Source organism: Choristoneura fumiferana, chromosome 18 (genome assembly GCF_025370935.1).
Source record: "Choristoneura fumiferana chromosome 18, NRCan_CFum_1, whole genome shotgun sequence".
NCBI classification, from domain to species: domain Eukaryota; kingdom Metazoa; phylum Arthropoda; class Insecta; order Lepidoptera; family Tortricidae; genus Choristoneura; species Choristoneura fumiferana.
Genome location: NC_133489.1, coordinates 13,364,857 through 13,392,749, shown reverse-complemented (window position 1 = coordinate 13,392,749; position 27,893 = coordinate 13,364,857). Strand labels below are relative to the sequence as shown.

The window sequence follows — 27,893 nt, the reverse complement described above, 5'->3', positions numbered from 1 at the left end:
TTCAAAATGTTGGGTATAAAGAACAAAAAAATCCCATCGTATCATCATCAAGGCATTAATAAGCATAAAGTATGTTAAACAATACCGGTAGGTAGTAAAGCGGCACATATTTTTACATGCCTTTTATTACTACGAAAAAAAGCTAATGCATACGGCGTAAAAGCTGTAATTTATACAACAGCCCTTTACGACCGCCAAATAGTTCACTGTAAATTTTGATTTCTTAAGACCGTGGCCTTATGTAATCAAAACTATGGAATGTTTTGATTATTTTACTCACTGAGATAGTCTAATTTATCACCATAAACAGCAATTAATCTTCACACACATTGAAAGCAAAATTTGTGCTGATGTTACCTTTACATCCTTGTGAACCAAAATAAGCCAAGTTTACTAGGTCTTAAAGTAGATACATCTGATTCAATTCTTGTGTTTTAAACCAGAGCGTACGTATAGCGCACGTATCTATTTAACCGTATCTACAGTTTGCATCCAATTGGAGTATATTAACAAAACCGGCCAACAGCGTGTCGGACACACCCATGATAGGGTTCCGTAGCCATTACAAAATTCGCTCGATTTTAATGAAAATTTGCACTTTAAAATTGAATATTTCGCAAACAGATCACTGAATCGAAAAATCCTGGCAACCCCCCAATGGTTTTAAAAGACCTATCCAACGATACCCCACACTATAGGGTTAGTCGAGAAAAAAAATCACCTCCACTTTACGTCTATGGGAGGTACACAAAAAAAATGTTTAGTTTTTTTTTATTTCACCACTTTGTCGGCGTGACTGATATATGTATATTCATGCCAAATTACAGGGTTCTAGTACTAACGGTCTCTGAGCTTAGCCGCGGACAGACAGACAGACTACAGAACCCTAAAAAGTACAAAAAATTGTAAGCTATTCGTCAATAGAAGTACTTGTTTAACAGAAACAACAGAACTATATATTTTTCACTTCTCATGCTCGTAGAGTTCGTGTTTATGCTGGATCTAGGCCACATAAAATGACTTTTTATGCTCTAGTGCATAAAGTAAAATCTTTGTCTAAGACCAAGGTAATCAGGTGTGAACAGTCACAAACAAAAAAGTTTCTACATATTTTTTAATTCATAAAATCTAAAAATCAATCATATTAATCAAAATAAATCAATAAAACTAAAATTTTATAATTATATAACAATGCATGAAAAATAAAAGGTACCTGGTATTCCTCTCAGCCGAAGTGAAAAGCAGAGTGTAAAACTCGAGCATTAAACCCATTTTTGTCATTTTTGACGACCGGATGGCCGAGTGGTTAGAGAACCTGACTACAAAGCTTAGGTCCCGGGTTCGAATCCCGGCCGGGGCAGATATTTGTATGAATAATACGAATGTTTGTTCTCGGTTCTTGGATGTTTAATATGTATTATAAGTATGTTTATCCGTTGCCTAGTGTCCATAGTACAAGCTTTGCTTAGTTTGGGACTAGGTGAATTGGTGTCAAGTGTCCCATGATATTTATTATTATTTATTATTTTTCCCTCGACGTGTCTATCCACCCTCGCCATACCGGCTCGGGTGGCTATATGAACGCCTCGGGTAAAATGGCTCGTTTTATGCTCTCGTTGTACAATCTACTATTTTTTTCTAGTTTTTAGCTTGTCCTGTAAAGTTAAGTAAAGTGTTTGGTGCTTTACGCCCTTTGAGCCCCAAGGTATCGATATCTCAGCCTATAAACGTCCCACTGCAGAGCACAGGCGTCCTCTCAAAATTAGAGGGCTTGGGCCGTAATTCTCACGCGGGCCTGTGCGGACTGGGATTCGAGATTATAGTAGGGATTTATAAATAATGGAGATTATTTTTAATATGCTTTATTCACGTCAAGGGGCCAATTTTTACACACCCGTAGAAATACCATTTAATTAAAAGGTATAGGAATCTGTGTATTGATACAAAGCTACAGCTCAAATAAAAAAAGGATAAGTTATGTATATATACATAACATAAGTTATGCCATTGGAATGGCATTTTCACGGAAGTTATATTAAAAATCACTCCATGATTCGTCATTAAAAGAAATCAGAGCTTAAAGCGAGTTTCAAGCGTAGTTGTTATTTGTTACAGATGTCGCAGACATCAAGTCGGAGAGTGCTGACAGCTTGGAATCAGGTAGGTATTTAATCCTAAGGTTAACCTAAAGAGGCATTATTCAATGTACGAAACGATCTCTCGTGACACGTGTTAATATTTAAATAGTGGAAAATGTAAAAAAGTGTTAAAGTCGGATGCGGAGATGGTGGGCCCGGCCGCGGTGTTAACGCAGCCCTGGAGGGCCTTTGCCCAAGTCCCCGCTTCGCAATACAGTCGAAAAGATAAAATGAACATAAAGTTGAGGAGCAGATACTCTCGCTCAGAGGAATCGTAGTTTCCCTCCTGGCTACACTAAACCGTCTACGACGTGAAACACGCAGTTTGCGCAACCAAATTGCGACGCGTTCTGGTACTTTGCTCGCTACAGCCCACGGTTTCGTTTATGTATTCACAACCTCGGACTTTTGTAATGAAATTAATAACAACATTAATAAAGAAATGATGCAGAGTGGGTACGCTTCCTACGAGGCGTAGGTAAGCTATAAGAGAGCGCCATAGGCTTTCACAAGTAGGTTAATTCCGTTTACAATTAACGTTTAAATTACAATACGTATTACGCGTCTAAGTATTAACCATTTAATCTTAGTTTTATGACGGAACGGAATCAGTTAATCATGTGAAAGTACTTTAATCTCCCCGACGTCTCAGGGCGACACTGCCATTACAAAAGCGAAAACCTGAGAGAGGTTTACCGTACAAAGTACTTTTAAGGTAAGCGCCATAGGTATGGTAATCGAGTTGTCTCTATACTCGATTACCTATGGCGCTTACCTACAACTGTACTCATACTAATGTAAGAGATTATGGTTAAAGAACTTTATTTCTCAAAGAAATTTACATTTCACTTATTGAGAAAATGCTTAAACATACAGTATCAGCGAGCACCGAAAAATACACCAAGTTAAACTAACATGCAGCTTTTAAAACTTAAATTCTATACATTTAATATTGTGTTTGTACTTACAATTAGCAAACCAGTCGCGCAACTTTACTACAACAACTAGCAATTCATTTATTGCATATCCTGCACAAACTCAGCTACCATAAGGTCGCGGGTGAGCAAAGAAATTCTTTTAGCTCATCAACTAACAATCATTTAACATTTAGAGTTTATAAACGATTAAATAGGCACACAGGAAGACACTTTTTGAACGCCATGTGGGTAAAAGTTAAATTCACACGAGACAATTGCAGCGCTCAATACAAAGTAGGTACAAGTAACTTGTTGTTACACAGCATAATGGATTAGTTTTGACTTCGAACAAATATAACAATGCCTTATGAGTCTTAGTTTAATTAGATTTAAGTAAATTTAATTTTTAGTAAAACCGCCTTTCTACCGTATACTCGACAATATTAAATATTCCCAGGTCCGCATTTAGATATTTTCAATAACATATTTCGCTAAGTTACGTTTGTAAATATTAATAATTAATAATAATTTGATTAATTTGCAATGTTACCTTACATTGTTTATTTAAATATAACAGTGTTTAATATTTGACGACGAAGTTCATGTCAAAAAGTTTATGCTCTTATAAATCAAAGCGAACCTATCACTCGATTTATTTACGTAGAAAAGTTTCCGACATACAAAATTCTTAAATGTACAAGTAGCTCACATTAACATTAACTGCATCTTTAAAATGATTTTAATTTGTCTTTTATTCGTTATACGTGCCTACTAATTGCGTGTCTACCCTGAAGGTTTGAACGATTCAAAGTCGGTTTCACCAAACTTTGATGGAAAATGCGAGCTAAAATTGCATTGCGGGCGCAAACCTTTCTGAACTTACAATTAAAACGGACGCCCGGAATTGTGTACATCGTTCGTCACTTAGCACGCTGGCTGGTCGAGGGTGTCTATTCCAAGCGCGATGTTTTCCACTACTTCTTACTTCATTTGTAAAAGAGCTATAATAGGTACTCCAATAATCTAATGATATTTCTGCCCTAAAAGTACCTTGAGCAAATTAGCGATTACAGGTCTTATTGCCTAACGTACTCGGAATCACAATCATTTTTAACCGACTTCAAATAAGGAGGAGGTTCTATGTTCAAATATTTGTATTTTTATTTATTTATGTTGAACATACAAACTGAGACATGGATGCACAGAAAAACCAGAAAAAGAGACCAGCGCTGGGAATCGAACCCAGATCCTCAGCAATCCGTGCTGCGTGCTATAACCCCTACACCACCACTGGACAGGAATCTAGACACGAATTTTTCCTATGCATACATTTATTATTTCTACTACGCTACTTATGCAGCAGCACTAGCGACATCTATGTTCCGCTCTCATCGAGAGACGTCACACTCTTTCGGAACCAACCGCTCACCCAGACAAAAGATGTCGCTACTAAGCAATCAAATTATGATTGGTTTTTTGGAGTCTTTTTGTATTTTTTATTTCAACTCCAAATTTGTAAAGTTTGTATTTTCGATATGGTTTCACGGGATACCCGTAAAAGTAAAAAATTTGGAGTTGAAATAAAAAATACAAAAAGACTCCAAAAAACCAATCATTATTTATGTTCACCAATTACTCAGACAGTTGTGGACCGATTTTCAAAATTATTTTTTTATTCAAAAGGGTATTCTGAAGTGGTCCCATGGTCACCAAGTCAAGATCTGATGATGGGATCCTAGGGAAATCGAGGGCAAACCTCAAATTTTATAGGCACACCTATGGCGATTTTGGCATTTTTAGCATTAAAATAAGCATTTACATTCAGAAAGTATCATTTGGTTAACTGGACCTGATGTAGAAGACCGTAGATGACCAATGGAACTCGTCAAAGCTAAGTAATGGTCGCTCGTCTATAAACGATCATGATTAATATACTTAGATAAGCGACTAAGAAGGAGCTTTAAGTTAATGATTCTTCCGAACTGATCTGATGCTGAAGCCGGAAGCGAAACTGTTATAAAACAACGTTAATAAGCCGTGTTTGGGCTTCTTGAAATCGTTGTGAGATGTACTTTGGCTACGAATCACTAAAAAGTGAGAAATAAGGAAAGTTTTTAACAAAAAAATAAAACCGACTCCAAAAAAATAACAAAAAATGGAACCGACTACAAAACCCTTGAAAATATTTTTCTAGGTCACGAGCCAGCAGGAATGGAACAATAGTCGTCAACCTCACCTACATACTATGGGTTTCAATCCATCCTGCTGGGTCGTACTGTCACTGACTTAGAGCTAGTAGGTACCTACCTAGAAAAAATATTTTCAAGGGTTTTGTAGTCGGTTCCATTTTTTGTTATTTTTGTCACTACTTCTTTCTGTCACACAGCATGAGATGAGAATAAAAAGAGATGATGAATGCGTTCGCCAGTGACAGCGTGGTGACAGCGTTAGAGAGTACGGGCACAGAGGTCGTATTGCCTAAAGTTTCTGATGCTCGCGATCGCAATCAAATGACAGTTGTTGTATGCGAAATCTGACATTTGATTGCGATCGCGAGCGTCAGAAACGTTAGGCAATACGGCCTCAGGTTAGTGGATTGGAAAAATATTTTTATTTTTCTCTAGAATTCGACAAAACCAACAAGTGAGAAGAAGAAACACGCACCTATTCCTGAAACAGAATATTTTGATCAATAACTATGTTTTTGTTATCTATCACATAGGTTTAAAGCATTTTTTGCATCGAAAGTATAAGCGCTTGCAATGAATTTTAATTATATTTTATTCATCCTCTTGTCTGTTATTCTAAACGGTCAGTAATGAGTTCCGCAGGCTAATGCTCCAAACAAAAATGCCTCCCGAGAGGCTAATGGAGAATAAAAATTAAAGGCAGGATTTACACAGTGTATGTATGTAACACTGTTCAAGTGTACAAAGCGATTAGACACTTTTTTAGTTCATTCAATGTTTGTTAGTTAGATCTCACGTACGGTGTTTCCTAACTTATACATATCTATCCAGTATGGAGATACTAGTGTCATAGAAAAGTGTATACTTCTGTTAGAGTAGCGACACATGCGCATCAATAAAACTTTGTATTTTTTTAAGGGTTCTGTATTCAAAAGGTACAAACAGAACCTTAACCCTAGGACGCTGTTGTTCGTCCGTCCGTCTGATGGCTGTTGTGGACTGATGGTTGGCATGCACTTGATTTTTTTAATTTTTTTAGTGAGTAGGTACCTAGGGATAACGGCACTACTCAAAAAATAGTACAAATAAAAAAGTTATAAATTAAAAGCGGATAAGATGACCGCCTGTATAAATAAAAACCAGCCAAGTGTGTGTCTGATACTCCCAGGATAAGGTTCCGTAACCGCTTATAAACTATCCGTTTTAAACAAGTAATATTTTGCTAAGGATTTTGTATTTTCTACGCAATTGTCCAAGTAGGTATATTTTGCAAGTTATGTACCTACTATTTATGTACTGCTATTTATGTACCTACTCTTAAACTACTTCTAAACTAATTCTCAAGCAAACTTATCAGTGATAGTTTTCCTTGTTAATTTGATATATTTACTTACCTACTATTTCATTTTCAATTAATTTTTTGCTATTTTTTGGTGAAAGATCTCGAAAATAGAGCCTTTTAACTTATTGCATTCGATTTGTTTCAGCATTTAGATCGAAAAAACAAGTCTAATTCTTTAGAGCGATTGGTTACATATTTTAATATCGAAAATAAAAATATGTACGGTTAAAATGTCGATGTTCAAAATATCAAAAATTAAAATATTGATTGTATCATCATATCGAAAGTTGTTATAGTATACCTATGGTTAAAATGTCTAAGATTGAAATGTCGAGTGATTAAAATATCGAATGATTAAAAATGATGATAACCATTAAATCTAAGTTATAGATGTCAACATATTTGAATACTGAAAATTAAAATATCGGTCGTACGAATCTGTTTTATTTAGTGCTCCTTTATCTTAATAACATTTATTTTACATAATCTAGTATTTCTAGTTATTGTGGTCACAGTTGTAACCTAACCGAACCAAATATGTTTGGTAATTCATCATTTTACCCTAATATCTATAGGGTTTAATAGCTTAGGTTAGGTTAGTATTGCGTCAAGGAGCGAAGCGCCTCAACTGCGCAAAATAGGAGCTCCGCGAAGCGCAGCTCCGTCGACCCTGTCACGTAATAGTAGTTCACACATAGGATATTCGATACTCTGTACTTCGATATTTATATCTTTCGATACTACTTTTCTAGATAATAAGATTTCTATATATTGGACGTAGGTTATGTAGGTAACCATTCGACAATATAAACTTTCGTTATTTTAATTTCCGATATTTTGAACATCGTCATTTTACCCGTAGGTATTTTAATTTTCGATGTTCAAATATGTAGCCGAATGATTACTTAATGTCTTGATATTGATCGAAAAGTTATAATCGGAGGGTTAATAGAGCCAATTGCCCGTTAAAATAAATCGACAGTACGACTTTTGGCTTGAATAGTAACACGACTCTGCAATCAGGTGCAGTTTAAAATGTGCATTTGCGATGGGATGGTCGGCCGCGGGGCGCGGAACGGGATGCATTTTCAATAATTGAGAGTCAGACAGGGTGGTGGGGGCGGGTTCAAATGCTCACTAAACTTTGCGATCATCACTGACCAAATCGTGACATCACATGCTCTGCGCCCGGCTCGCGTTACGACTTGGCGATGGAGGGTAGAGCTATTTTGTTTCACTATATAAGTGCTTAAATTTTTTACATATATTTCAGATCTTAAAACCGATCTATAGTATGGTTAGTAAAATACGGAACTTAAGAAAATAATTGTTAGTTAAAATACAATAAAACTAAAATTTAAATGTTTTTTTTAATGGCATTTCATCATTTTTACCAATACAAATAATATATAAATATCACGGGATACTAGGCACCAATTGACCTAGACCCCAAGTAAGAAAAGCTTGTGTTATGGGTACCAGGCATTACACAAACACCTCTTACAGATTGTCCGTAGGCTACTTGTCACAACTAACGTCACATAAAAGATTTAGACAGTCCGTTGGGAATCAAGTTACTACGTCACCACGTCACTCATAGATACACTACTTTGGATAAGAATTGAACTGAAAATATTCAAAATATCAAGAAAGGCACCTTGTTTAGGCTTTTAGCTTATTCCTTTTACATGCGACATAGTTTCTCGTAAAATGCGACAGGTAAGCTGACATGTGACTAGACTCAAGATAATTGGTAATTAAACTGTCCAAGATCTGCACACTGCATTCGCGTAATTAGAATTCGGATAGAGATTAATTGAGAAGGATTTCCTGACTTGAAAGGGACATTTAAAGGATGGCAATTGGTACGTGAACTCGACTTCCTTGTGTTATCTTGTCGTAATTGACAAAGGTAGAAAATCTGCCAAATGTACGTCGGTTAATATACTTCTTAAGTTTTGATCGATTACTCTTGAAATTGTAAAGCTGTGATAGTTTTTATTTTTGAAAGTTGCAGAACTAAAGTAGCAGAACCTATTTATGTTTTTATGTTTTGCTCTTGTTATAGGGCCCACCCGGTATTAGGCATAGGTATTTAAATGACACTTAGCAAACACTACCATCTCTTTTCTTCCGGAAGGAATTGCCGTTGCCCCACAGTTAGTACTGAGGGTTTATAATAGGCATGTCATCATCTATTTCACTTTGCAACAAAAAAAGACAAACAAAAAGAAGTTTTCCTCGGTTATTTTCTCGGGGAGATCACGTAGGCGCGCACCTCATCTGCGGCGCTCCCGCTGCGGCGATAAAATTTAAAATTCAAGGCCGCGTTAACGAACGGGCCTCGCGAAGAAATAGATATTCAAATGTGAGGAGATCCCATATTAACATTTATGGCAAGTTTGCGGAGACGAGACAAAGGAGAGGTGCGGCCTCCGCGGGGCTGTCTCCGCGGGCCGCGGCATTATACAGTCACTCTTGTAATTGGATACAACGCTGCTTTGGCGCCTTTCTTTTCCTTTCATGTGGTTCATATTGAACGAAATTAATTTTAAATAATATTTAAAACTTTCATCAGGTGATAGCAGTTTCACTATTATCTCAATAACAAATGATAACTTAAAGTAGGTACGAGTAACTCCCACAACTTTCCGGTTCATTAATTTTATCAAGTTTAAACAAAAATATGAGTTAAGTGGGAACAAAACAACTGGACCATTGTTCTCGGTTACCCGTTCACTCCAAAGACAAATAGGCAAAAGTTTCGAAGAAAACAAATCAAAATCCCAATTTTGTTGGCTGCATTATTTATGCGATATTGCTTGGTGAATGTCGACGTCCCCCTTTCCTTCTCTATGAATTCGCGGTGAAGTAATTCTCACTTCTCGAACTGTTTCCGCCAATACATAGTTAAGGATAATAAATGGCACCTTACAACATTTTAATATTTTTTATAGACAATCTTGAAAAGTTATTTGGAATTCTATAGGTGCTTAAAGATACACAAAGCACTGCAGTATTATCCTTTAGCGAAGCCTGTAAGTCGCACACACGTTTCTTATTAATATCGGGCGGTTGGAATGGCCAAAGACGTCCCCAGCGCCCGCTCGCTCCCAAATAAAATTGCCGCTATCTAAACAAAGAGCCCTAATTATTCGGCCGTGGCGGGCGGGGTCGCTCTCTTATGGGTGTTCTGGGGCCCATTTCGCTTCTCGTATAGGGCCCTGGGGATCAGCGGGCGCCGCCTAGCCAATCGCCGGATGGAGAAGCGAGCGATCCGCAACCTTTTTATATGCGATATCGGCGTCGGCGCCGGACCCTCCCTCCCCCGCGCCCCAGCGCCGGGGAATTAAAACTTGGTAAGCGCACATCTGATTACCCGAAACACACATTACTCGGGATCGCCAATCTCGATAAGCCTCCCACAAATTTATTGGTGCCCTCCACCGGCCACGCCGAGGCTGTGTTGACTCGGTTTCTCCCAAACGTTCTGTCGTAAACAAATCCACCGCATTCACTATAAATAACAGTGTCTGCACCAACAACTAAACTCCATGGGGTTATTTTCAATTAGATTTCCTTTCTACTTATCTTCTCGAGACTAATGCTACACCACACAATCTTGCTCATTCATTTTTGATCGCCTTTTGAATATGAAGCGGTTGCAAAGACCTTGGAGGTAAAATTCAATACTACTTTATTTTAATTTGCACCCGATTTTATTTGAGACAATAAATTGGATATAAAGGGTTTCCGAGCGGTGTTTTTACCTCCGGGCGCATTGTCTTTACCCTAGGCCTTTGCAGCATGTTTTTTGTAAAGGAATTATGAAATAAAAAGGTGATATCGTGTGTCGGTGCGACGGGGCCGGGGCGGCGGCGTGGGCGACGGCGCGCCCGCGCCGACACACGACACCCGCGGCTGCGGCTGTGCCACTACGGCAGCCATTGTGTCGCCACCATTCACCATTCACCCCGTTAAACCGCCACCACCGGCTCATATTCGATTCCAATGTTTTAAGAATTCGATTGCCTTGCCAGTATTAAAGGGTTCCCAAGAACCTCCGTTTTTTTTGTTTTGGACTCTTTCACCCGGGCGATGGGAAGGGTACGGTCATTGTTTCTCCGGAGGATTGTGGTGTATGAATAGATCCGGGCATTCATGAGCACCACTTGGAGATTGTAGGAGGATAATATACAGCCGATGAATTCGGGCGGTCTACAGAGGACGTCTGAGGTGGGAACAGAAACCTCCTACCAAATACTTTTAGATTTGTTTTCGAATTAAAAACACGTAAAAACTAAATAATTCTAGTCACTAGTATAATCTTTGAAATGTCTGAGAGTACTAGAAATGTAACGGATAATGGTTTGGCCGTTAACGCCGGCAATACTCTTGTAATACATCTACATAAGTAAAGATTTTCGACCTGTTACTCAACCTTTGTTTGATTTGATATGATCATTATGATTCTTTTGTTTATGATCAATTGATCAACATGAAACTACCAGATTTTCGCCTAGATACAGAAATAACTGCAGGTGTCTTCGCGTCTCCTGAGTTGACTCTTGATCTTGATTCTTGCTTAGCTTACTTCAGTCCGTTCTATAGATAAATTAAGTTTTTTGGGACATTAAGGAAATGCCTGAGCAAAAGTGGCACATTTTATGCTTCTCTTTTTATGAAATTTCTTGTCAACGAAATAGAATATGGAGTGCATGCTGGAGCAGTTGCTCTGGTTGAGCCAGAGAGTTTTAAATACGACTCTCCCTTACAGCAAATGATGTATTGGTACAATTGTCCTTCGCTTAATGATTGAATTATAAAAGTTCTTTAGACATGGATTAATATAGAGTGAATTTAATTTAAGTAAGTTTTATTGAATTTGGTTCTTAGATAAATTGGTTATACTTACCAACGTAATGCAATCTTTTACTTTGCTCGTCGGCTACCGCTCTGCTCCGTTTAAAGGCAAATAAAGTAAGTATAAAAGGTGGTAGTTCCTTGATATTCAGATTGTTTAAAAACCTTAAACCTAACCCAGATGTTCACAAATTCCGACAGATAGGAGTTGTCATGACGGCGAAAGCAGTAATATCTCAAGACGCGCGGCGGCCTCCCGGGACCGTATCCAACGCGGCGCGGGAGCCTCTTTATCTATGCATGAACACCCGCCCGCGAACCACATCACATAATAGACTCGGCAATTGTTTGCTCCCGACTTGTCGCCGACCGGCCAAGGAGTTAAATCGACAAGCATCAACCCCACGGGAAGTTTCGATATTGCGTCGACACTTGACACAGATGCACTTAACTATGCATGGACAGAGACACTGGTCTCCCAAATCTGTGAGCTCCGCCAAGTTTCTGATAGACAATTTCAAAATTTATTTGGGTTTCGAAAAACTTTGCTAGTTAACTTCATGCTTTAAGCTTTATAAGCTTATGACGCTGAAACTTTTTGATAACATGCAAGTCTCTTGCAACTAGGTACAGAATGTGAGAGCATAACTATTTAATCATTTAAAAAAATAATAATGTTGTATTCGTTGATAGTCATTTACGATTTAACAAAGTACAGTTAAAAAACAGACAATAACAAATTTCCTTGAAAAATTGTTTGATTAACAAAAGCATTTGTCTCGATCGATCGTACAATTAGACCTTCACTCCGTGGTACTAAAACTGCAGAGAAACGTCATCAGTGGCGTGAAATCACGATGGACATCGATTTTCACCTTGAACGGTCACTCGTTTGTGTGCGGTGTGCCTTGGATAATGTTTGATCAAGAGCGGAACCGCGATTGTTGTTCCGTTGCTGGATATCGACGGCAGTCCGCGGCGTAGGGCGACAGAAAGGCTGGTTAATACCAGTTGGCGCGTCTCCTTGCAGTGTGCGTCCCTTTCATTTTGTCCGCTTTGGAGAGGGATGTCTGCTATCGGACGAAGACAAATGATTGTCGTCAGCAATTATGCTGGCTGTAGTGGTTGGTGGGTCAGATTTGTAGCAGCAAACAGAGCCCACAATGCCGCGCGGCGGGGTCGCCCGGCGAAAGCTGCGGCGTGGGAACCTTGCGTATCGTGCGCCTGCCTCTTCTACAATTGTCGCTCAATTTCGTGATTATTGTTAACTGCGCTAAATAATAGTTCATTCACAGATAAACGAAAGAGTTTATCAGGAATTTGATGCAAGAACCGAGGCGCGGCGACGAGGTGTCGCAAAAGTACTGATGGTATCTGACGCACCTTCATCTTCGCCGACTGCCGCCATCGCTAAATATATCGTCGTCGTAGATATACTTGAGTAAATTGATTACAATCAGTGACTGTATTAGCATTAACATCCTTGCCTTTCTAAAAAGGACCGCAGACTAAAATGTTTGTGTCGCCGGCTTCTTATTTATGTCTATCGTAAGAAATCAATACTATTCTAACTATCAATTAACGATGCGGCTATGTCCATCGTTTACTATATGAAAAAGACAACGATGTAAAGATAACATCAACAAATATAAAATCAAAATTAAAGTTATCAATGTAATAGCAATAGAATCAGCCGCCGTGCCGTTATGTTATTATTTTTGATACTACTTAATAGGCTGCTTCGATTTAACGGAGCTAAGAGTATATTCACTTTTCGACTGTACCTATGTACTCAATTTCCGCTCTTCAGCGCACTCTGTTATCAGACGTATAAAAGTTCTAGCCGGGGGGTAACTTGCTGGGGCAGAGTTTTCCTCGAGCGCGCCGACGACATCTAGCGGAAAACTAAGGAATCAACTCACTCGCCGGGAACCTTTCAAGGAAAAGTTTTAACTATCGATTCCACGCTTTCGGGATTCTTGTAGCAAAAAATTTAATCAGGTGCCGCCAAACCTGGCATTTTTTTCTCTCCTTTTGAGTTGTTTGGCCGTTCTCATACAACCTTAAATCCAAATAACCAATTAATAAACCATTAGGTTGTCTAATAGCAAAAACTTGAATCTAGTTTTACTTTTGAGCGTAGTTTAGCAGTATCCCCATTTACGGACCTGTCAAACTTAAACCAGGTTTACGGAATGCTTCAAGTGGCTTTTTGTGTTTTAGACGCAAATTGTAAATTGAATAGGTACATTATATTATATTAACAATGCGTTTGTGTCTGCGTCTATGTCTATGTCTATGTCTGTGTCTGACAAAGTAACAGTTACAGACAAACGGCTGTCAAGCCCCCAGCGGTAACCCAGCGGCACCATTTTGCTACCAATTTTATGTATGATTTAAGTAATAAATAAGCTTTTCACTTCTCTTGCTCTAAAAGTAGGTCAATATAGCCTTTCGAGGCGGGAGTAAAGTGAGTACTTTAGTCCCTAAGGAGTAAAAGTAATTAATTTTTTAATTTACTTTGAGTGACTTAGATAAACTCAAACAGCCAAGTACTTGCTTTGTTTTTGGCATAAAGTAAGATTGCGTGTGGACCATTCATGACGAAAATGTTACGTTCTTAGTCTACGTTTTTTTTTTTTATTCGACTGGATGTTAAACGAGCAAGTGGGTCTCCTGATGGTAACAGATACCACCACCCATAAACATCTGCAACACCAGGGGTATTGCAGATGCGTTGCTAACCTAAAGGCCTAAGATGGGATACCTCAAGTGCCAGTAATTTCACCGGCTGTCTTACTCTCCACGCCGAAACACAACAGTGCAAGCACTGCTGCTTCACGGCAGGATTAGCGAGCAAGATGGTGATAGCAATCCGGGCGGACCTTGCACAAGGTTCTACTACCTGCAAATCGTGGTCTTAGTTCTATGCTTTTTCCGCACAGAAGGTGGCGCCATTCTCTTCATTCCAGTTTGTGTATAGACCATTTCGCCGATGCGATTTTGTTATATCTGTGTCTGGTTGGAAAAAAATACTTACCGCGAAAACTTTGAAATTGTTGTAGAGCGTTAATCATACGATTAAAATAAATTGATTATTCTCACAATGTCGTCAAGTGATAGTGAAAATTATGATGTCGAGCAAAGAGCAAAAGACATAATTGATAATCTTTTGCCGTCGAAATCTAGAAAGATTTATTTAAAAACCTAGGAAAGTTTTATGGACTGGAGGAATAAGAAACGCATTAATTATTTAACAGAAAGCGTTTTCTCGCAATCGAAGTGAAAAATAGAGTTATCACCTCGAGACTGAAAGTCAATATAAACCCTCGGATAAATAGAGACCCTCGCTAAAGCTCGGGTGGCTAACCATCTCGGGTATATATTGGCTTATTTTAGTCCCTCGATAAAAAATATACTATAACAAGCCTTAAAAAAGTTAGTATAAGAGTCAGATGGTAAGACTAATAGTGGCTTGTGGGATAAAATTAATTTAGATTAATAATAAATGGTTGTTACCTGCCAGAAAATTATAGTTGGGGCTGGGGAATTCAAACCATCTCCACACCATTCCGTTTAGCCTGCTTTAATCTAACCACCCTACACCAACCTACGGGCACGTATTTGAATATCGAAAATTTAAATATCGATAATTAAATCATCGACGTCCAAGATATCGAAAATCAGAATGTCGAACGATCATAAGGTCGAAAATCAAAATGTCGAAAGTATAAATTATCGAACGGTACAATTATCGAATGCTAAAATTTCGAAAATCCTAATATCGTAGCGAGGAGGAGCGTGTTAGGTTCAACTGTGGCCAAAACAACCACGAGCCGAGCGAACGAAGCGAGCGTGCTGCGGGAGCGGCCAGCGAGTGCCAAAGTTAAATTTCTTATCAGTAATCGACTATTGTACCCTTCGGTATTATAGACATTCGTTATTTAGAATTTCGACCTTAGAATCGTTCGAAATTTCAATTTTCGATATTTTCATATTTAGTTTTTTGACGGTTGATATTTTGTTTCGATATTAACATATATCGATCATTCGGTTATAGAAATAATAGTAGATATTTAGATCATTCGATATTTTGATTTTTGATATATTGACCGTCGACGTTTTAGCTTTAGATATTTTAAATTTCGATATTCAAATACGTGCCCCAACCTACACCAACCAAAGCTTTAACATTAGGTATAAGGCAGTCAATGCGTTTTCAGACGGAGTTGCGGGCAAATGCTAGTGTTAAAAATGAGAAGTAACTGTGTCTGTCTGTTTAGCTGTTACCTTTTCACGCTGAAGCAGCTTGAACCGATTAAAATAAAATAATAAATCGATTTGGATGAAAATTGGGATGAAGATAGCTTGAGAAAGGACAGGAAAGGACATAGAATAGTTTTATCTCGGAAAATTGCGTTCCAGTGGGATAACTGTAAACGAAATTCTTTGCAAAGGCAGTCGCGGGCAACAACTAGTATTTAGAAAGAAAGAAAGAAAGAAAGAAAGAAAATATTTTATTTATAACAGCAATGACACATAATAAGTAAAAATAACAATAGGAAATGTTGCCGCCATAAAAAGGTCCCGGCTCAGCATATCGCTGGTTGAAAACCAGCACTGGTCTTCCGCCGGGCCACAGGAGAGTGCAATTACGGAAAGTCACACAAAACAAATCAAAGTGAAATCAAATACAAAAATAGCTACGAGACTAAAATATAAGTTGGCTGTATAGCCCACATTATCATGGCAACAGTACATGTAATGAAAAAGATAAGAATAATTTAACATTGACATATGACAATTACAATTAATATATAGGAGAATAGGAGATGAGAAAATGTTTAAAATACATACTTATGTCAACAAAACTCTAGGGGAAACTGTTGTACCTCGGCCATAGTTTTACCTCGGACAGTCGTCTAAATTTAAATGATCCGGCATTATTAATATCATGTGCTATGTCATTTGAACCGTCGGCGGGAAGTATCGAAGTAAAGTTAGTAACGAAACGCAAACGCTGAATGAGCTGTGTCATGTATCATGAAAATAAAAATCCTTTTACAAAAGTACCATTTTTGAACTTAATGAAGCTTATTTATTTAGGGGCTGTTTCACCATCCATTGATTAGTGTTAACTGGCGGTTAGGTGTGATGCCGTCTCTTTTTGTACTGTTCGAATAGACAGAGACGGCATCACGTTTAACCGTCGGTTAACGCTAATCATTGGATGGTGAAACAGCCCCTTAATGTTTTAATTTTTCGTAATAAAATTCAATAAACTATGTTGAAGTTGCGTTCATTAGCTACGGAATAATAGGGCTGTTTCAGCCTAAACATAAATCGATGTGCGTTTTTGGACGCATTTTTACCTAAAAACTGGCTATGTTGTACCTAGTACTCTAAAAATACGTTGTACCTTGGCCAATGAAATTTAATAGTAAAAAATATATATATTTGGTTCCGATCAAATCTAAATGCTGAAAGGTGATTTTACTTAAAATTAAGTAATTTAGTCAACAGCCCCTTAGTTGAGTGTAAGTGAATGATTTTTGGTGTATCTTATGACCTCATTGCAATTTTTCGGGTTTTATTGTCCAGCCCGTTGCGTTATGTTAGTTTTGTAACCAACTCTGTTTTTCTCATTTCATACGTCCTTGGCAAGAAACTAAATGTTTTGCATAAAGATAACTTAAAAGACTCTATAAGCAATGTAATAAAGAATTACAATTAGTAGTAGTCATGTTGATATCATCGCCCTTATGACAAATAAGCGCCAAATAGATCATATCGAAAATACAAACTGAGACATGGATGCACAGAAAAACCAGAAAAAGAGACCAGCGCTGGGAATCGAACCCAGGTCCTCAGCAATCCGTTTTGCGTGCTATAACTCCTACACCATCGCTGGACAGGAGTCTAGACACGAATTTCTATTATATTATTTCTATTTTTTTTATAGTTTCACGGGATACCCGTAAAAGTAACGAATTTGGAGTTGAAATAAAAAATACAAAAAGACTCCAAAAACCAATCCAAATAGATCAATCTTAAAATTTTATTTCAGGGTTGCATCATGTTAGGAACTGTAATTTTTCTAAGATTGAGATACAGGGGTGATAACTGGTCACAAGCAGAGAAACGATATGTGCTAGCTCTACAAAGCCGTTGTTACTTTCGACCCGCTGTTACTTTTCAGTTTCAGTTTCAGTTTTTTACTTGCTTTCAACAGATACAAGTATCATGCAAAATTGTGTACAATTAAAATATACTTAGCCTAAATCATGCATACAATTCAAAATGAAATTCAAAATAACATTTCACAACAGACTGATAAATATTCTAAGTAACTATTCTATATTGTCCCCGGTCTCCCCTAAAAATAAACTCTTTCGTTAGAACAAATTTCTTGTCTGTGTTAAATGTTACATCGAAATCGATGTTAGTGGTGGTAGTTTTGCTCATTAGTGGCATGCTCATAAGCATTCTTATAAGCATGCTAGTGACGAGCATGTGTAACAGTGACTTAACATTCACATTTCGAACATCTTTCAAAATTAAACCAATTCGATTGGACCCTCCTTTTGGACCCTCCTACCTCTATGAAAATCTCGCACTTTACTTGATATCGAAGATATGAGTGTAAAGGCCGCGCTGCCGCGTCTAGTTTGTCTCTGATAAAAAAAAACTATGATTGCGAGAAAAGTTTTCACTTCGCGCCATTTTTAATGTTCAGTTTGGGTCATGTGTGGGTTTTTATATAAAACGAGGGGGAAAACGAGCAGACGGGTCACCTGATGGAGAGCGATCACCGTCGCCCATGGACACCCGCAACACGACACGGGTGACACTCTTTCCCGGCCCGGATAATACCGACATGGAAATACCGACCTTTTTTTTCCTGTATGTACACGCCCATAGAAGCACATGCCAGTTTCTATGGGGGTGTACACGAAAAACAGAGTCGGTATTTCGATGTCGGTATTATCCGGGCCGTGAAAGAGTGTCACCCTTCAGTTTGCTTGTTGCTATATTAGTTTGTTTTATTTATAACAACGTGTCTAGTCACCTTTTTTAAAATTGAGATTTTAATCTATCTTTTAATGTAGAGCTCGCAAAGTACTATGACTTACCATTGAATTAAATACTTAATCTAAAAACAATATAAAAATATATTTTTTAACTTTTAAAGAAATGGTAACCATAGTAATTATTCTAAGTAGTCTTAGTATTATTCCTTAGTATTATTCTAAGTAGTCTAAGTAATTAGTGATGAGAGACTAACTTTCAAACCGCTATAATTCAAAAAGTTGCTTAGGTGACTAGACACGTTCTTTCCGTGGACCCTTCATGTGTGAAAATAAAGCAGTGGACATAATTACGCATTAAAAGTCGGCTCAATTCATAAATACACACGTGTGTTTTAATGCGTCTTATTATATACTCGTATAATAGTACCATAAACTACTATTTATAAACAGTAAAATACGAGACTGAAACGACAGACACAACTCCTTTATAATTTGTTTTTGGTGGTCATTTTCTTGGTTTCCAAATCATTTTGGCAAGGTGCCGCTATAGCATAGGTATCTGTTAGCGACTAAATTTATATTTTTGGCTAGGCCAGCCACATTGCTATTATTGAATATTAAGACTGGCCTGAAATAGTATGAAATTAAATTTGAGTGGCAGTTGGGCGTGGCGTAGCGTCGGGATGGGCGGACTCGAGCCCGCCCACTGCACCCACGTGTGCACCCATCACTCGACTCCGCCCACTTCTTGAAATCAGTAATAAGTACCAATATCTACACTGCGTCTGCTGCCGTATCCGAAAATTATTATACACAGCTTTATATTCGTGTTATTTATTAGCCACTAATGAATTATACTTAAACATAATCCACACATTAAAAAGCAGGTACCTACGATTTTGAACAAAATTCACAATTCTTTTCCAAACAACCATTGTTGAGACAGTAACATGTTTCTAAAAGAACAGATTATGTAGTTTAATTTTGGCTCTATGCCATGTTTGTGAAAAATTCACTCCGCGAGACACGAAAGGCGTCCGGGCCTGGGGTAGAACAAGAGGACCTGTCCTCTAGGCGCCAGATGGCAAGGGGTGCCTTGTTCAGTTTCCAGTGCAAAATAAAATTACGATGGCGCCTTTTGAGAGGCGCGGTAGCGGTATAGACCTCTAATTTGATTAAGGGCTAAGAGCCTTTGACATTCGTTGACACGTGCCTTATTTCCTGTAGAAAAAAAATTAAAATGGCCGTTGAAGACGTGAGAGCTGGTCGATGGTCCACCTGTCTACAAACGCCACCTTCTCCCTCCACGACGAAGGTAAAGCAGTCGCCATTGCCGGATTTGACTAGCAGGATTATAATTAATAATATTACGTAAATTTGTCTAATGCTTTCCCAAAACTAAGTCTGCTTTAAACATTTTTTTTTGTAGTTAAGTAAGTATGCAGAGATATAGGTACGGTTAAGGACTTTAATTACAGATTATGAGCCACCATAGAACCATTTACCATTTCACAGTAAACGTCTTAGTGACATCGCATTAATTAACAATGGCGGCTCATTAATTAAAGTCTTTGACCGTACCTATCTATTCTTATTAATTAAACTCTCGTGAGATATATGTTAATAAAATTACTATATTATCTACTTTTGTTAAAAATAACTAACGAATAAAATTAGTAAAGAAAATGTGCTGTGTAAAACACGCTTGATAATGTGTTGTTTTACCATGTTATTGATGGCGAACTCTTTTATTTAAAGCAATCTCTTCTTCTTTTGATGTCCTTACTTCGATTCGTGACAAATTTAACGTTTCACAAAACGTCGACCTTCAGATAGACAACTTCATTGTCTAATCATCAATCAGCCACCAGTGGCAAATCGCATTGATTACTTGGATTGGATATTCTAATTTGTGGTTATCCATCTATGGAGCTAAGGTTGAGGCCGGTAATGGCCGCTAACACGCGTGAAATGAAGGCCTGCCGTCCGCGACCACCCAAAAATAGGATGTTCATAGACAAAGCATGGGACATATTGGTTTGAAATTACCATAAAGTGTCGAAAAGTTACCGGTCATAGCTAAACAATTGTATTTTAATGTAACCGCTTTGACTTAACTTCGTTTTAATTTCAAACTCTACATTACCTAATTGGAATGCAAAGTATGGGAGATGTCCACTGTTGAAAATCACAAAGGACGACACCTCGCCACTTCATCCACTGGTTGCCTGTAGCTCTCTCGAGGTATAACGGGAGGGCGCTGCCAAAATCCCTACGTGTGACAGGCAGCTTAGGGATCGCAGTATTGCGCTGATAGTGCACATAGGAGACGCCCCTGCCGTCTTCTGATTTTTCCCTTAGTCGCCTTCTACCTACTACACCCAAAGGGGGTAAGATGGGAGGGAGTCGTTCTTGTCCGGGTACACGACAAAGATTGAGCACGTAATGTAAGTTAATCTATGAAGCGTAAGTATAACATCCGTTTTGTCTCTAGCAGTTTATCGAAATATACCAAATAAACAGAACATATTTAACAAATGTTCCGTAAAAATACACGCTGGGATTGTGTAACGGTCGCACGGATTGCGTTTCACTTTTATGTATCAGCGCCGTTGATTACATGGTGGTGATGCTGTGGCCGCCGCCAAACGTTTCGGTCACGTTTCCCGTCTCCGGAAAATTAGCGTATTCATGTCTTTACAACTCATCACCGATCTCATTGTGGCCGAGATTACGTTCACGATTTGATTTTAGAAATAGCTACTGGTTCGGCGTTAGATTAAGTCATTTATTTCGTTCTGCGGCCTGGGAATTACCTTCGCACATGGGCTCGGACAATAATCACGGTTGAAGTACAAGGTAATGGAATTGAGGAATTATAATTTGATTCGATGTCGCTTGTGAGTCTGTGAGATTATATTCGAATCGATTCAAAGGGTTCAATGTGAAGCTATATGATTGTTTGCTGTGTTGGTGTTTTCAGCTGAAACTGGACGCTCGCTGAAAATTGGTAGGGTTTGATTAAACATAATAAAAAAAACCCTGGGTATGGATAAAACGATCCTACAAACTGATTTATTTTATACCTTTTTCAGCATTGCCTGGTTTAAATTATATTCAAAACCACAGCACATAATCTAAAGGTGAAAGAACAGCAGGCGATGATTAACCCTTTAGTCAGGTGAGGTCTTCATCGGCGCGTGCGTAACTAATCCCCTTTCTACCCCTAACCATAATTTTCGATCGCAGCATTATTGGATTTAGCCCCATCGAATGATCCATCGGCAGTGCAGAGACTATTACGCACTCTGTGTGGTAATCATCGCTTCCGTAGTTTTTTCAACCACTTTAATGGTTCACTAAATGGATGGCTTTAAATTGAGTATTTTGTGCCTGTCGTCGTTTTATTGTCTACCACTGTTTTGTTTTTAATCGTTTCGATACGGTTAAACTGAACCTGCGTCCTAAGTTTGCATTTGCTGTTGCTGAATTGTAATGGATTAACGCAAAGTAAACATTCAGGAATAACAAGATGCTTAAGTATCATGTTTACATTTGTCTTTGACGTCCGTCGTCATTGTTATGCTACGGAATGGCTGCACAATAGTTAACAGAACGGTTCATCTCGTACGCTGCGGTATTTCCTGTTAGATCTATTGTTGTCTTTGTTTTCTAGTTCCTTCGCAGATTCTGGTTCAGTTTGCATTTCGGGCGCATATTCGGTATCGGTGTAGCGTATCTGATTTCGCGAATCAGGTGTCCTTTTAACAGGACGTAAACTGAAACTTCAAGAAGAAGAATCATTTTTTTCGTCATTGAAATCGGTGAGTCTATTTTTGTCACTTAATGGTTAGTTACGGTATGTTTACAAAATATTCATTAAATTTCATTTAATTAACTTAATTGATGAATACTCAATCTAAATACACACTGCACCATTGGTACACTTTTCCGTAAAAAAATATGTTCGTACGTTTAAATTGTTTTTTTTTTTACCTATTTTTACTCATCAAATACATTACACGTGGCTAATTTATTGCTTAAAATAGACGAGGCGTTACTACCCCTGTTGACAAAGTCTTTGTTGGACATCGGAATAAAATAACTTCAAGTACCCATCCACAACAAAGTAGACAATGATCGTAACTCGTGTAGCCAGTTAAAAGGCGGAAGTCCATCTAAGGCGTACTCCGCAGCCACCGGAACTGCCGGAAGTGCAGGCCACTTCAGACGGCACGGAGGGCCGGCCTTCCTGTCCGATTCAGGATCTTAGTTTTATGCAAATGTCTTAATTTCCTTTTCCGAATCTTACAAATTATTGTCCAAAGCGTAAATTAGATACAATTGGTCTCCGTTTTGTTGTCTACTATGTCATGTTAACTAGAAGATTTTAAGATCTTCATCACAACATTTAATGCGATACATATGTAAAAATAAAGTATTTTATTTTTGTTTGAATATGTGCCGCACAGACTAATTGTAGGGCACATGTGGAAACGGAGGAGCAAGATAAAAGTTGGAGTTTTAATCGAAGGCAAACATGTTTTTAATTTTCAATAATAAATTTATAAGTAACTAAAGTAACTAAGTAACTAACTGTATTCTGAGCAAATAAATTCTTTGAATCTTTGAAAGGGTTTCCAACTAGTACCTATCTTGGTTTAAATTATGGCTGTGGTTTGCCTCGTGTTCAAACTTCAACACCTTCGATTGAAGCGTTTAGAAAATCATTGGCATCACGCAGGTGTTGGTGTTTGGCCACGATTCAGGCTGTAGTGATTGACCGAGTGAAGCGTTTAGTGCAGGTGGCGTGGCGGTGGAGCGAGACCGCAGCATCAGGCACCTGCGCCTGCGCCGGAACTACGTGCCGATTCGCTCGGCGCGCGCGCACAGAGGGTCCGAGATGTCTGTTGGTTGGTACCAAACAGGTCGAAATTTACTAACAAATCTATTCCTGTAAAAACTCATTTGAGTAATGAAATGTAGGGATGGAAAAAAGTGATTATAAAAGTTTCATTATCAATGCAAGTTTTTTACCTGACAGTAACATTGTCGTCCAAACTACACATCCGTATCAAATTTGAAACAAATGCCATTAATAAAAGTGGGTGAAATTAGTCTTGTAAGATTTAAATCGAACAAAATAAGTAAATAATTGTTCGGTCGGTCGGCAGGTTAAATAAAAGTTTGTAACTTGTAAAGAATGTCCCTTTACAATTTCACTTTTCCTATTCAGACTGAATGGAGGCCTCGTTCCAGTGCATGTGATGGATGTCGTCTACTACGTAGTCGTGTAGAGATCCCACAAAAAACGTATAATAAAAACACCAGATCAAGTTCTTTTGTGACACAAAATGTAGTGAAATCGGAAAAATGCCAAGTTTAATAGGCACTGACAAAATTAAATCAATCGCTTCCAGAAAAAAGCATTATTTAATATTTAACTTTACATTTAAGTATTGAATTGGGTAATTTTTTTAAAGGGATCCTTGTATTTAAATTCGCCTTTGTATAAATGTACGAGTATCTCAACGTTTGTCCGTTCGTGAAAGTAAAATCTGAAAATTTATAGTTCCTTAATGTCTGGTCGTCTATGTTAGTAACCATCTAAATTGACCCGTTACGGTGTACTTACTTAGGAGAGGGATTCTGTTAACATTAACACGTATATTCATAGGTACAGTCGCCACAGCGGAGCGTGCAAAAATATCTGACACGTCCTTCCGGCCCTAGAAATATAGTCGTATGTCCTGTCAGATATTGGTGCTGGTGTCTGTACTAACAGACTATGAAACCCGCGTTGCGCGAGTTGAACTTGTCCGGTTTTTTTTTCATAAAAATGGCAATTAAAAAGTTTGTTATCCAGCTCAGCTACTTTGTTCAATGACTGCGTTTTGTAATCGAAGTCGTGCAGACTAACTCGCCATAGCTCACCAAGAGGTGGTAAAAACTCGCGTGACGTGCCGTGAAAATGGCAGCTCACGACCGCGCCAGGGCCGGCTAGGACAACAACATTTGTCGCAGATCCGATACCTGCTGCATTGTGTCTGCACAATCGTCCCAAGAGAGACAGCGATCCAAGAACGAGTCGTGCATTCAATGGAAAACTTTCCACTTGTGTAGAAGAAAGCTGTTGACGAGATGCTTCGGATTTCAGGTACGAAGTTAGAATTTTTCGTTAGTACTGCTTTTAATAATATTCATGGTCATACTAGTACCGGGTGCCAGGGTGACCTCGGGCGTAGTAGGCGCTGTGAACGCGCGGATTGTCACCAAGATGGGCATGCCTCCCCATTCGTTCCACCGGCACACTATGAGTCTTAGTCATGCCGTTGAAATTAACTCCCAGCCATACTGCTCTAACTGGATCAATTTCCCACGCATCAGCGATTCTGTTATGATAAAAAGTCACCGTGGAAGTTTCGTTTCTGCGGCGTCAAAACGTAATTACGCAACCGCAATTGGCAATTTTAAGTGTAGGTAATCTACGTTGTCACTTAGGTACCTATTTGTTCATGCTCATCTACAATTTAAATGCTGGTTTTATTTTTACGTGGTGTTTGGATGGAATGGTTAATGGAGCGGAGCGTGTTTTAGGGGCAGCGATGTGATGTGCCAATGCTTAAGCGCTTGTATGTTGCTTCTTCCGCGAGGGTGGATGTGATTGGGGGCTCACGCCCTCGTTCGTTTATCGAAGATTGATTTATGTTTATTTCAACAATGCTAAATGACTGAAATAAAACTAAACCCTTAGAACTTTACATAACCACACAAAACAGAAAATTTCCATCCTTTCATTATCGACGGCAAATTCATTATTTTTGTTTAAGTGAATATATCTGACTTTCGGGGTCCCCGTGAAATCGAGATGCTGGGACTTCTGGGCATAAGAATATGGTACCTACAACATGTAATATATTAGGCAGACGCAAACCACCTAGATAACAGGTTCATTTTGCTCATTTAAAATATCAGTAGTCTATTAGGGAATTAATTTTTTGTTTGATATAAAAATCAAAACCCAAAGCTCTATCTGCAACCTCTGAGCCTACAGTGATACATAAAGGCGTGAAATATAGCACCGTCATATCACCTAGATCAGGCGCTACGGTCACGTATTGCTCCACTCCCACGTCGTAATTGACCCATTTCGTGTGAGATGTTGCGCGTACGCCGCACGAGAGCGCGCGCCGCGTCTGGGATACGATCGCCGCGCGACGTGACTGCCGCGCCGCCGCCGCCTGCGACCCACACTAAACTGCCACAAATGCTCCACTAGAACAACTTACACGCTTTATTTTTTCTTACACATCTCTTTCATATCAGTGTAGCTAGAAAGAGCAAACGCGACAAAGATGCGGTTACTAAGTTTACCGTGCTGATAACCGATTACTCGATCATTATCATATGGGCCAAGTTTCGTGAAGGGTGTTTATTACGTAGATTGTCGTGTCGGAATCTGACGTAGTTATGGTTGAAAGTGTTAACTTTTGTCACGATCTAATGCTTATGTTGGGATTATGGAACGTGAGTGTACCTACCAAATAGGTAGGAAGTATCATTGGTTTAACGCTGAATCGAAGCTTACGCGAAAACTATAACGCTATGCTGACACACTATATTGACAGAAGTTTTACACTTTGGAAGGTTTTGTTTTACAGAATGCATACGAAAAAAATAGCCCATGGGTGGAGCGAAGAGCACGTCACCCGGCGGACCACCCTGCCGCGTTATCTTGAGACAGATCTTGCACAAAAACGTCACACCCTCTTGTTCATTTATCTTGTGTGGCTTTCATTTTATGCTTATCGAGATCTGTGAATTGTTTGACGGAATATTTACTTTTGATCGATTGAGTAGGCTCACGTGTATATACGCACTCCAAATCCACGCCAAAGCAATGTCATAAGGGTTAATTATATAATGTTTCAAACGTAAATTGTGATATTTCACAGTAATAAATTTTTGTAAAATTTTATTTCATAGGTATGTAGGTACCTACGATATTGCTAACAATCTCGGTGAATGTAAGCGTCCAGTCACCTAGTTGCTCGGGGTTACGAACTTCTACACCTACCATTTTCCCTCTTGCATACATTATGTGACAATAGGTACCAAAGACATTTGATATTGTTTTGTTTTATAATTTGCTAATAGATAATTTTCTATGGTGATACCAGCTTTGCAGTTTATTACCTACTTATCACGTATTAAAACAAAAACCATTTGGGCACTTAAAAATTAACTCTAGAGGTGACGTGTTTTTCATGGTACGTTCTTTTTAATTTTACTTTTCTTTTAGTAAAAATTGAATGCGGTCAAATGGAATAAAAGCAAGGCAATATTTTGTAATAACGAGCACACCCTTAATTGACTTACAAGTATCTTATCATAATTCAATTTCAACAGAACTCCCCTACACGCGCTCGAATAGAGCTGCAGTAAAGGAGTTACGCAAAAAATGACGTAAAGGGAAGTGAAGGACGTCCTAATAGACCGGAATACACCGGAATGACGGCTCAGCCCAGCCCATTGATTTATTGAGACATAAACAGACGTGTGCTCTCTCGGGACGCAGGTAGAGGCAAAAAATACCGACGGTTGTTGACAATGCGAGTTCGTCATGGTTTAGAGTTAATGTAGGTAATAAAATAAACAATATTTTAATCAATGTTTAGTTGTAGATGTTGTAGTTTTGCAACATTTTTATTTTACTAACAAAAGATAGCTTAAAAAATAGTAAACTGTCAAGAATTCCGAGATTTTACTTTTATTTTAGGAGCGTTTGTTTATTAAACAAATTGGGTAAGTTACTTATTCCCAGGGTATCTGGATGAACAAAAAGGATTACAAGATTTCCCCTTGGTAAAAATCTACTAAATTGAAACAGGTTTGCGCATGAACATTTTAAAAGATGATATGCTTAATTAAAATAACTATAGTTAGATTTATAAGAGTGGCGGGATGTACATAGCTCTGGAGGTTATTGTAGGAGGCCTTTTCCCAGCAGTGGGACACAAATATAGAGTAATAAATAAATAAGTAATAAAAGTATTCTTAGTAAAAACCTTTTACATAAGCCGGAAAGTCTAAATTGATCGTGATCGCCCATTCCAGCGACCCGCCTTTCTTAAATGCGCTCTTAAGCGAACCGTTGTCCACAAAATTACCATTTAGAGCTATTTCGTTATTGTAATGCAGGTTAATGTAACCTACTTACCGGAGTACTAAAAAGTTCAACGATGCGACATTATCACATTTCAATTTGCCTTTTTCAATACGTAATGGATTTTTCTTTCTCGCACGTCAATTCAGTTTCAGTCAATTAGGGGATAATTTAAAACTGTAGAACCTTCGAGAAATGCTTAATGATCCATTTTACGAATTAAAGATTAACGTGTCGATGGTTCGAA

General features: G+C 38.4%; 1 protein-coding gene across 2 annotated transcripts in view; it reads left to right on the top strand.

Annotated features, from left to right (window-relative positions):
* The window catches only part of L (zinc finger protein Lobe), a 98,131-nt gene that overhangs the window by 37,688 nt on the left and 32,550 nt on the right, over positions 1-27,893 (top strand). For both annotated transcript variants that reach the window (XM_074101554.1, XM_074101556.1), the window contains one exon: positions 2,116-2,160. In XM_074101554.1, coding sequence (XP_073957655.1) covers positions 2,116-2,160 — 45 coding nt within the window. The remainder of the gene's footprint in view (positions 1-2,115; positions 2,161-27,893) is intronic.